The following is an 11,766-nucleotide window of genomic DNA, read 5'->3' on the forward strand; positions in this document are numbered from 1 at the left end:
AGACAAGTGGTGATTACAAGAAGCAACAAGTTTTTGTTGTCTTCCAACTCTTCACACATTATAAATCATTATCGTAGCAGCAAGTTTTTGTTGTCCATAAACCACAAAGAATCTTATAATTTACAATCCATTTTTCATTCCCTTATGATTTTTTGCCCATGTATCACAAATCATTTCAATTACAAATGAATAATAATAATAAGTTAGAAGAGGACTCTATTGTATTTTATTGACCACACTTTTATCTTGGGGTTATAGTAATTACTGTAGAGGGTATGTTTGTGAGACTTTATTGTAATCCCTTGATCTGCAAGCAAATGTTTCAGAAAAAATTATCCCATCCATTAAGTGTGTGAAGCTGTATTCAACTAGTAAGTAAAAAAGTAGATGCAATGCAACAATAATGACTAAGGATTATGTCTGAGGATTATCAAGTGAAAGGATTTCAAAACTAGCAAGTAAAAGGTTGATAATGATTTAATGGAGAGGAAACTAATAAAATTAGGAAAGGAATCTGCTATGCTTCCTGCAGCCTAGTTATATTGGAAACTTTAAGGAATTGAGTCCACTCAAATACAATAAATGCTTCTTTCATGGTCTGTTCTTTGTTTCTTTCTCTGTTGTTGGGGACCAAACACTTTAAATACACCACCAATTTTCGACCACAACATATTGATGTTTGTGCCCAATTAATTTAGTCCAAGAAAGTTCACGTGACCCAGCTCACTCCCACTCTACCCTAGTATACTCTTCAAAATTTTCAGTTTTGATATATATTTTTTGTAATTTTATGTAGTATCCCAATAACTTCTTTTCATGTGTTTGGAGGAGACTCATTCAAATTTGAAGTCCTTTTCGTTTTTACCAGTAGCACCGATTCCTGCTTGACAAATAGCCGCTGCAGCAGGGCACAAACAAGTGACCAGAGGGATTACGAGTGAAACAACGCATTTTAATCCAGTGAAGAAAATTCTGGAGACCTTTTTACTTTCTATCTGAGCAAGAAATTAAACAAGTCTGAATACTATTTATATATGATTGCATCACTAAAATCAATGCATCTCATATCTCGCTTTCACATCCAATGTTAGATTATTTTGAATAATTGATCAATGTTTTGATAAGTATTAGTATAGATTCAGACGTGCTACTCGAGAACATATTTTGAGGGCTTTCAATCAGAACCATCTACTATAAGCCAATCATTCAAAACATCCAGGAAAAGTGAGCTTCATTGCTTCATAAGGTTGCTTAATAATCAGAGACATGCAGTGCGTAATGAATATTAGGCTGACAAATTAATATATTCAGTAAAATAAATCATCTAAATTTCATAATAAAATAAAAGGTCGACAAGAAACAGAAACAATGCGTCCTTTCTCGCGAATATATGACCTCGTGATTTCCTCTAGAAATGTACCCTGTATATGAACTTTTCGAGCACACACCAATCTAAAAGCTACAACATCACTTGTAAAATTCGAAGTCGGTATCGGGCTTCTTCACGTTTGTCCTATAACCCTTCTCAAAGTCCTTTGGCAATATGACATATCTATTCTTACGAACAGCATGCATTCCAGCTTCTTGACAAATAGCTGCTATCTGCAGACACCAACAATCATCAAATAATAAGTTTGTAAACTCTAATCCAAACATGGAATTTTATTCTTCAATAAAATAGTTTATAAGCTTGAAGAACAGGTCCTCCAAAAACATTATCTTTCTCACAGTAATAACAATTGTCCTCTCGTAGTTCTCCTTTCTTACACACTTTATTTCGAAAATTGAGGACTAGTTACTATCTTCAACTCTGGTCCACTATTTACCCATGGAATAATGTCATTGTGCTAGTCAATTAATGTAAATAAACATTAAATAAAGAGACGTGATATGATATTTTAATAATGAACATAAGTTTTCAGTTAGATGGAACCAGATTTTAAGGAAGTTAGTTATTTGGTATGGTTCTAAAAGAAGCCGCCAACCAAAACCTTTATGTTTCTCAATATTTGCTTCAAGCCTTCCAATCAAGATGTTATTGGCACAAATAGTCAGAGAAACAATAAACTTTAAAAGCTCAATAGTCAGAGAAATGATCATAAAACTAATAACAAGCATTCCGACATAAATATTGGCACAAAAATTATAGGACAGTATAAACAAACCTCAGCTGCACTGATTTTGTCAGGACGGGAAACATAATCCTCCAGGTCTACCTCGTCACTCAAGTTCATCTTGGCTGTGCAAACCTGACCAGACCATTAAATAATAGTTAGCAATTGGCTGAAAATAAACAAATTAACATTTTCAAGATACTGCAAGACAATGAAATTTCCCACTCATAATATAAAACGTCCAATAAGCATGAATTCCATCACATTATGAAAGAAAAGTATATAAAATAACCGAAAAGACTTGCCTGAAATACAAGCCTCTTCTGCCGTCGATCAGGCAAAGGAAACTCAATTTTACGATCAAGTCTTCCAGGACGCAGAAGAGCAGGGTCCAAAGTGTCTGCTCTATTAGTTGCCATTATGACTTTAACATTAACTGTTTGATCAAAACCATCCATCTGAAGAAAAGACAGGGGTAAGCACCACCTTCAGTGAAAATCTGAACTCACAGAATGTAATCAAGCCAAATAGCCACAGGTCAAGAGATAAACAAAAACTAATTCACCACAGGTCCTGAGATCCTACTAAGCATAGAACACAACATACTCAAAGCACCTAATAGAAATATTATTTCATAGATACCTGATTTAAAAGTTCCATAAGGATACGCTGTACTTCTCTGTCAGCTCCAGTTTGGGCATCAAATCTAGCAGTGGCTATTGCATCAACCTCATCAATAAATATAATTGCAGGGGCATTCTCTTTTGCAAGACGAAATACATCACGAACCATTCTTGGACCCTGAAACATAAATATAAGGGAAGATTCGAAGAAATTACAGCAAGCCATTGATTAAAACATATACAATCCATGAACTTCAAACTCAGGAAATTTGAGGAACAACATCAATTAAAAACGTTGTCCAGAATCAAAATACCATTGAAATCCCAATGAAAAATATAATCCCCATATTTGAAGCATAACTGAATAGCATGAGTAGTTACAAATTGGAAAACCAGATTTCCCAAAAGAAACTAAGGTAGGAAAGCTACAACACTGTCAACATAACATCCAAATGCTGATGACTTAAAAAACATACCTCACCAAGATACTTCTGCACGAATTCAGATCCCACAACCCTGATGAAGGCAGCAGTGGTGTGATTAGCAACAGCCTTGGCAAGCATTGTTTTGCCAGTGCCAGGGGGTCCATACAGCAATACACCACGAGGAGGGTCAATACCAATTTGCTTGTATAGTTCATGATGTGTAAGGGGTAGCTCCACAGCCTCACGGATTTCCTGTTTCTGGATATCACATCCTCCAATGTCCTAAAAACAGAATGATGGCACAAAATTTTCAGTGTCAATATAAACATCTTGGGACCTCAAAAAAATACAGCACATAATTTAATAAACGTCTAATCATTAATATGCTTAACATAACATCCATATGCTTAAAATATAACATCACATTTCTAGAATCAAAGCTTCATAGTTAAGAAACCACCCCAAGTGTATTTATGGGTTTCATTAATTAAGTCTTGAAGTTAGGAAAAAATAAAAATCTTAAATTGCAATGACTAAACCAAGACACTTCAATTCCTCTAAAAGGCTTCCAGTTAAAACATTCTCCAACATCCTCGAAGAGGCCAAGTCGCTTTCTAGATGTTTAATGATAGAGCAACCCTCACCCAGAAATCAAAGCAAAGTCCATTACCTAGTTATCATGTCTTAGATTTATACCACAAGACACAGAAGCTATGAAGCCTAGACACCAGCACTGCAACACTTAATCTCCAAATTGTATGGCAAATTGATATGGATACATACATACAAATTGGTTTATATATTCAAAATCATTTATAAAAAAGTTAACCAAATATAACAATATAAACATATTGTTGCCGGATACAAGAATGGATATAATCCATCCATCTAAAATCCAGAAAGAAAAAAGAGAATCTATTTCATTTACAACATTTCACCCCTTCTTCATCATGATCGCTGAAAAAGACACCTCTAGCTAAGGTTCATCTAAAGACAAATTAACAACTTTAAAAATTCCACAATGAATGAATTCATGAAACGACAATTAATAAAAACGTTCATAGCAAAAGTAATACGTACATAATCTAGTCTAGATACCTGATTACATAGGATCTCCTCCTTATTTCTATAATTACAAGAGAAACTTACACAATAACAAAAAGTCATTGTGTATGGCCTAATTAACGCTATGAGAGAGTTGTGCTGGAGTCGCAAAAATCATTTTTTAAATTTCACATTTTAACAAGTGTCTGATGCGTGTGAATGTTGAATACAGGGCCACCCCTTTGAAGAGTTGTGCTGTGTCCGTGCTTCATGGAGAATAGTAATAGCAATAACTAAACCCTATATGCTTCAGCCATTCCATTTTAAATCACATGCAATTCACGCTGTAGATTTAAGAACATTCTTCTAATCTTAAATGGCAATGACTAAAAAACATTTTATTTCATTTAAAAACTCAAGACTTTCATTTTTTAAAAGGCTTCTATTTAAAACATTGTTCAACACCCTTGAAGAGGCTAAGTAGCTTTCTAGCTGTTTAATAGTAGTAACAGTGGTAACTCAAACCCCACATGCTCCAGCCATTCCATTTTAAATCACATCCAATCCAGAACACCACCACCAACTTTTACTCCATACAGAAATTAACCTCCTCAAAAAACATAAAAGCCATAGGACAAAATTATCTTCAAGGCTTTAAAACTACAATTTCGTTCACGATATCAAGTTACTGAGGGTGTCTGCTGCTACTGCAACAGTTACCTCATAAGCCACATTTGTTCACAATTTCCCACAATATCAAGAAACCATAAAAGCTATCCACAATATCTATAAACTATCAAAACTACCAGCAATTTTCCACTATAGAAACTAATCATATTATCAAGTCCCACTTTATCAAGAAACTATCGAAACTACCCCCAATTTCCCACTAATGAAAAACAAACCGCAATATCAAGTCCCATAATTTCAAGAAACTAACAAGATTGTCTGCAGTTTCCCACTATCAAGAAAATGATCACCATATCAAGAAACCCCATATACAAAACCTGAGTTTTCCTTTGGCTGAAAGAAAGCTCAACCAATCCCTAACTTAAAAACCAATTAAATATTTCCAATCAACCCAAACTCGCATTAGAAAAAACAAACCCTAATCAAGAGGCAACCGAAAATAAAACAAGAACCCAATTCAGCATTAAGGAGCAACGTAGCCTAGAAAACCGTAATCAAATCGCAAAGGATAATCGAAAGAAAAGGAAACCACTCGAGCACTAGCCAAAAAAACTAGGTATCATCATTCACCGAAACTTGGCAAGTGAAAACGACAAAAACGTAATGAAACTGACATTATAAGTGACGTCGGGCTTCTCAGATTGACTGAGGAGCGAAATACTGGAATCAGCCTCCGGCGGAAGGACGTCGACGAGTGCGTTGGAGTGGCGGTGGAGCGCAACGGAGGCAGAGGGTTTGAGAAGCTCGCGGTTGATCGTGCTGAGGATCCGTACGTAGTAGTTGGATCCGGTGGTTGATCCGACGATGCCGTTGTTCTGGTCCACCATCTCCATGAACTGGCCAATCACTAGCGGCACCGACTGGATCCGCTTCACCTCCTCCTGCGCCCGCAGCAACTCGCGCTTCAGATTCTTCTGCTCGTCCTTTACGTACTCCTCCTGAATATCGATGAACTCGAGCTGGCGCTGGAGAGACTTGAGGCGGCTGTAGAGGTCGTCCTCGTCTGTTTCGCCGCCACCAAAGCCGCCCTGGAGGTAGTCAGATTTTGTCGCCGGGAACGATGGTGGTGGCTCCGACGAGGGTTTTGGGTCCAATACCATAGCTGAGGAACCCATAGATGAGAATTTGGGGGAATAGGGTTTGTAGTGGAAAATGGGAACCGAATCGAATGGGATGGAACGAAGTGAAATGTGTTCTACTTATTGGAGTTTTTCCTTTTTGGGTTTTAATAAAAAAGTGTAACGACTAAAATGGCCTTCTTGGCGTGTCACCGAGGAAAAGAAATTCTTCAATTGGACTTGGGCCTCATTATTACCTAGCGAACGAAATAGGATTCGGTGTTGCTCCGTCGACCTCCTCGACCTTTTAAAAAAAAAATTAATTGCAAAAATAATTTTTTTTACTTTTAACTCTATTTATTTATTTTAAGAGAGTTGCTCCCTCCACCACCACCAACCACTCCCTGCACCTCCTCATACTTTATTTGTCCTTCTATAAAACGGATGTCAACATCTGTTTCACCTTCAACGGATGTTGACATCCGTAACATCCATTTACATATTTTATATTTTAGTTTATTATTTTTATTTAAAAGAAAAAAACTTCAACGACGGATGTGTCACATCCGTTTAATAGATTTTTAAAAAGTTTTTTATTTATTATTTAAATAATAATATATAAATTAAAATAATAATAATTATTTTATTAAATAAAATAAAATTAATTTATAAATAATTAAATAATAATTTGTAAAAAATTAAATAATATTTATATATTAATTTAAAATATAAAAAATTAAAAAACTAAAAACTAAAAAACAAAAAAGGCAACGGATGTGGCACATCCGTTTTCATATATTTATAAAAAAAATTTAATTATTATTTAAATAATAATACATAAATTAAAATTAATAATAATTATTTTATTAAATAAAATAAAATTAATTTATAAATAATTAAGTAATAATTTTAAAATAATTAAATTATATTTATATATTAATTTAAAACAAAAAAGATAAAAAAGCTAAACTAAAAAACAAAAATGCAACGGCCACATCCGTTTTAATATATTTATAATAAATTTTTTCATTATTATTTAAATAATAATACATAAATTAAAATTAATAATTATTATTTTATTAAATAAAATAAAATTAATTTATAAATAATTAAGTAATAATTTTAAAATAATTAAATAATATTTATATATTAATTTAAAACAAAAAAAAATAAAAAAACTAAAAGCTAAAAAACAAAAACGGCAACGGATGTCGCCACATCGGTTAACGGATGTGGCATGTTCGTGGAAGCATTTTTTCTTCAACGGATGTTGACATCCGTTGAAGAAAAGAGGTGAGGTGTAAGATATTTTAAAATATAAAGGATAGTTTTGGAATTTTAAAAAAATGTGGTGGTGGAGGGAGCAAAGTGGGGTGGTGTAGGGAGTAACCCTCTTATTTTAAATTTAAACCCTATCTTTTTATCCATTTTTACTTTTCATTTAGTCTCACCTCTTAAGTCTCCTCTCTATTTTCATATTCTCACCCCTAATTCCACTACATCTTGTTCTAATTACAAAAATATTAATATAATAAAAGTATATACTTCATATAATTAAACTAATAAATAATTTTTTATATAATTATAAAATTATTAAAAAATACAAAAACCATATATAAAAAATATATATTATACAAAAACATTAAAACAAAAAACTAATTATATATAACTGCAAAATACAAAAAAATATAAATATAAACTAATAACAATAAAGATCTTCAAAAATACATTATTAAAATACATCAAAAATATATTCAAAAATAATACATCAAAACATATCAATTACATTATTAAAATATCTCCAAAATTAATATAAAAAATAAACTGGAAAATAAACATGTAACTTTAAACGGATGTGAGCATCCATCAACGGATGTCAACATCCGTTTAAGGAAAAATGGATATCGACATCCGTTTTCCCTTAAACGGATGTTGACATCCGTTGAGGGATGCTCACATCTGTTTAAAGATTATACGTTTATTTTTTTAGGGTTTATTATGCACCTTCACGACGAATCCTTCAAGCACCATCACACACCGATCTTGACACGGCTGATCAATTGCTTTCACCACCACTTGCAATCTCTCACTAAGCACACCAGCTAATGAAAGTCCATCACACTCTGAGACCACAATTCTATCACAATTAAAGAATGAGAGGAAGAAGTGGAACGTGAAAAAGAGGAAGAAGAGCACAATGAAACAATGAGGGGACGAACGATAAAGAGGAAGAAGAGTTGCCGCTGCATACATGTAGAGGATTGGAGTGGGTAGAGGTTAAAAAATATTAACCCTAAAATTTTACTAAGGGTAAAATAGGAATGGAAAAATAAAAAGAGGGTAAAACATGAATGAGGTGGTAGAGGGAGGAAGGGGTGGTGGTGGAGGGAACAACACCCAATAGGATTGGACTAAAAAGAAAAAAGAAGATACAATAGTTCGTTGGGACTTCTCCCTACACTTATAAGGTTTTTCCCTACACCTATAAATATTCTCTTAATGTCTAAACTATCATTTTGACAAGGGTAAACTTTTTTTTCTTTCTCTCATACAATTACTTCATCCACTTTTTATTAACCTAAACCTAATGTCGCACTTCCCACTTAAGATATCAAAATTTAGTTTAGAAACTCATTAAATTTTGAAATGCAACAGTTTTTAAAATCAAGTTAAGGAACTTAATCGGTTTTAAAGTTTGATTAAAAAACTCAACAGGTTTCAAAGTTTGTTAAGATAGTAATTGAATTTCAAAATTTGTTTATGCAACTCAAAAGATGATCAGATTGTGTAGAAGAACGGAGACGATAAAAACCATGTGATTCACATATGGTGTCAATCACTTGTCTCGAACTCCGATTTTGTAATCAAACAATATTTATTAAAAGAAATAACACAATCATGAGAATGAGTTAGACGACTAATGAATAATAAGTTAAAACAAGACCTCGAGACATAAAGAACATTATTAGCGGATAAAAAAAGGAAAAATGTTAGTGTTTTCTATACCATGAGAAAAAAAATTTAAATTCATCTGTCATTGTACAAAAGGTAAAGGATCCAGAAAGGATAAAGAGGAAAATAAATATTTGTTACCAATAATGTGATGATTTGTTGTTCTTGAGTCAAGAACCCAAGTATCAAAAGAAGAAGATGGAGTCGAACCAACAAAAGATGTACTTGTGCATGCTATAGATGTAATGGAAGTAGAAGGTTGTTTATCCTTATACCATTCAAAAAATTTACTAAATATAACAAAGTCGTTGGTAATATCAAATGAAGGAGGATCCCTAGTAGGTGATTGTGAGGGAGGAGCAATTTGAGTAACAACACAAATCTAGGAGGAAGACCATATAATGCATAACCTCTTTCAATCTTGTGGCCTAGCCTACCGCAATGGTCACACTTGTGACGTCTTTTTCTCGGCTTGCGAGAGTGATGATCATCACGTTGAGATGCTAACGCATAGGAAACATCAACAAAAATAAAAGGTATATCATTAATGAGTTTACTAGGTACACACAAAATAATAGAATAAGTAAAAGTCAAAGTGGGTACAACGGGTGAACCCAAAATCTGATAACAAATATGAGAATATTTATTAGTAAGGATGTGTAATGCCAATATCATGAAGAACTTTGATCATTGCTCTATTTCTCGGAGAAAGTAAAGACAAGAGGCAATAACTCATTTAATTTATGGGTACAATTTATGTTATTTTTCATGAACCATAGGGTCTTGATGTCGAGGAGCAACATTAAAAAGATCATACCAAAAACCATAAATACGTTGAGTATCATTGGTAAATAATAATTTAGCGTGTTCCCAAATTTCAAAACATATTTCGTAGGAGCGAAAATTTTGTTTTAAAGAAGAGAGAAAAGTACCCTTGAAAACAATGCATAACTCAACATCAATTTTCAACCACCAGATATTGGCAAAGAAATTAATAATCATCACATTTTGAGTAATATGATCATCATACCCGTGAATTTTAACCCCAAGTTTAACGTGTGATGTCCAAGTCGCATAATTAGTGTCATCTAACTTATCAATAGATAAATGAACATTAACATAGTTATGGATAAGTGAAATGTATTAGTGACAAAAGAGAGGTTAGAAGAGATAGCACGGGAAGAAGTCATGAACAAACATAAGAGAGAAAAAACCTAAAAGTCAAAAGAGGCTCAATCGACGCAACAAGGCCAGATCCAGAGAGAAAAGGTTGCACTGAGTCCAATGAAGGTGGTTTGTGTTGGAGACGACGACGCACACATCACCTCATGCAGTTGGAAAGGAAAACTACAACCAATTGTGATCAACACGTGAAAACATGTATGGACTCTGACGATAGTGATCTTGACGGCGTGGTGGTTGTCTGGATGAAACGAGCAAAACCATGTGGATATCAATCGAAATTGATGTTCCAACGATGGTGACAGTAATGGACGGCGAAGGCAACAACTCTAATGGTAGTGGCGGTTGCAATGGGAGGGGTAATGATTTTTTTTCAAAGAACCTTAGGCTCTGTATACCATGTTCAATATAGTAAAAACTTACATATGGAATTAACTTCTCATTATGTTGAATATACCACTAGTGCAGAATTGGGCTTTAACGTCACCCCGTAGACGTCGAACCACAAAATAACCAACGTAAATTATTGACCGGTGGCATTTTCGTAAATAAGTGGGCATATAGACGTTTGTTAACGGGGGGCCCGACGTCTATAATATTATAGACGTCCGGCCACCGTTAACAGACGTCTATATGCGTGACAGGTAGGTGAAAAGTCATTTTTTTCAGCCTTAGAGACGTTTGATCCCGCCACCCCGACATCTATATTCGAGCGATGCCCCTCCCAACGGAAGTGTATATGTCTGACAGGTAGATGAAAAGTTATTTTTTTTCATCGTGAGACGCCGGATCACGCCATCCAACGTCTAAATGGCCTGATGAAAAGTTGTTTTGGACGTCACATTAGTGAGGGCCCCGACGTCTAGGCCAGAATAGACGTCGGTTCAACTAGGGGGCCGACGTCTAGTTTGCTGTTAAATCATACATCAAACCCGTTGTTACGAGCACCACTTCATCGTCTTCCTTCTTGCATTTTCTCTCTGCGGCATTGCTTTTCTAGGTGCGTTTTTGTCTCTTTTGAACCGTTTAAACGTACTTTTATTCCGATTATATTAGTCTTTGCTTGATTATCTTTCACTTGAACCGATTAAAATGAGTTTTTGTTGTGTTTTGGTGCAGTTTTTCTCGTGTCTTTGGGTAGCGTTGTACCGCATTCTCTCTTTGCTAGTTTCCTCGTAAGAAAAGCTTGCGTCTTTTGGATGTCTTATAGCATTTCAACCCAAAATCAAACTTCAGTCCTTGCCTAGTTCTATTGTCACCGTTCATTTTCATTGGCGGTTTTAATGAAATTAGGCAAGGACCCAGATTCGGTTTTCGGTTGAAATGCCATAAGAGATCCAAAAGACGCAACTTTTTCTATGACGAAACTAGCAAAGAAAGAAGGTGCTACTACGCTACTCAAAGACACGAGCTGCAGTATACGTCCGTTAATGCAATGTCCGACGTCTAAGGGGCTCCATAGACGTCGGACATTGTATTGTCCGACGTCTATGGATCCCCTTAGACGTCGGACATTGCATTAACCGACGTCTATGGAGCCCCTAAAGACGTCGGGGTGATGCAGTAACCGACGTCTATAAAGAAATTGGACCTGTTTCAATCCGACATTTGATTAACGTCACCCACAAAAACGTCGGTTCTGGAGCTGACGTTAAAAGGCCAAAATAACAGACGTTAA

General features: G+C 34.8%; 1 protein-coding gene across 1 annotated transcript; it reads right to left on the reverse strand.

The window, feature by feature from the left end:
• Positions 1-1,214: 1,214 nt before the first annotated feature.
• LOC108343128 (26S proteasome regulatory subunit 6B homolog) lies at positions 1,215-6,109 on the reverse strand. Its single transcript, XM_017581206.2, has 6 exons — positions 5,511-6,109; positions 3,214-3,444; positions 2,757-2,915; positions 2,420-2,572; positions 2,166-2,249; positions 1,215-1,602 (listed from the first exon to the last, which is right to left on the reverse strand). The coding sequence occupies exons 1-6, from the start codon at positions 6,009-6,011 to the stop codon at positions 1,468-1,470; spliced, it is 1,263 nt and encodes a 420-aa protein (XP_017436695.1). The 5' UTR covers positions 6,012-6,109; the 3' UTR covers positions 1,215-1,467.
• Positions 6,110-11,766: the final 5,657 nt, after the last annotated feature.

Source organism: Vigna angularis, chromosome 6, assembly GCF_016808095.1.
Source record: "Vigna angularis cultivar LongXiaoDou No.4 chromosome 6, ASM1680809v1, whole genome shotgun sequence".
Taxonomy (NCBI): domain Eukaryota; kingdom Viridiplantae; phylum Streptophyta; class Magnoliopsida; order Fabales; family Fabaceae; genus Vigna; species Vigna angularis.

Coding starts and splice junctions, on each gene's coding strand:
- LOC108343128 (XM_017581206.2), bottom strand. CDS start 6,011: ATGGGTTCCTCAGCTATGGTATTGGACCCAAAACCCTCGTCGGAGCCA. Junction 3,445..5,510: donor AGCCCGACGTCACTTATAAT/GTCAGTTTCATT, acceptor TTCTGTTTTTAG/GACATTGGAGGATGTGATAT. Junction 2,916..3,213: donor TGCAGAAGTATCTTGGTGAG/GTATGTTTTTTA, acceptor TTTATGTTTCAG/GGTCCAAGAATGGTTCGTGA.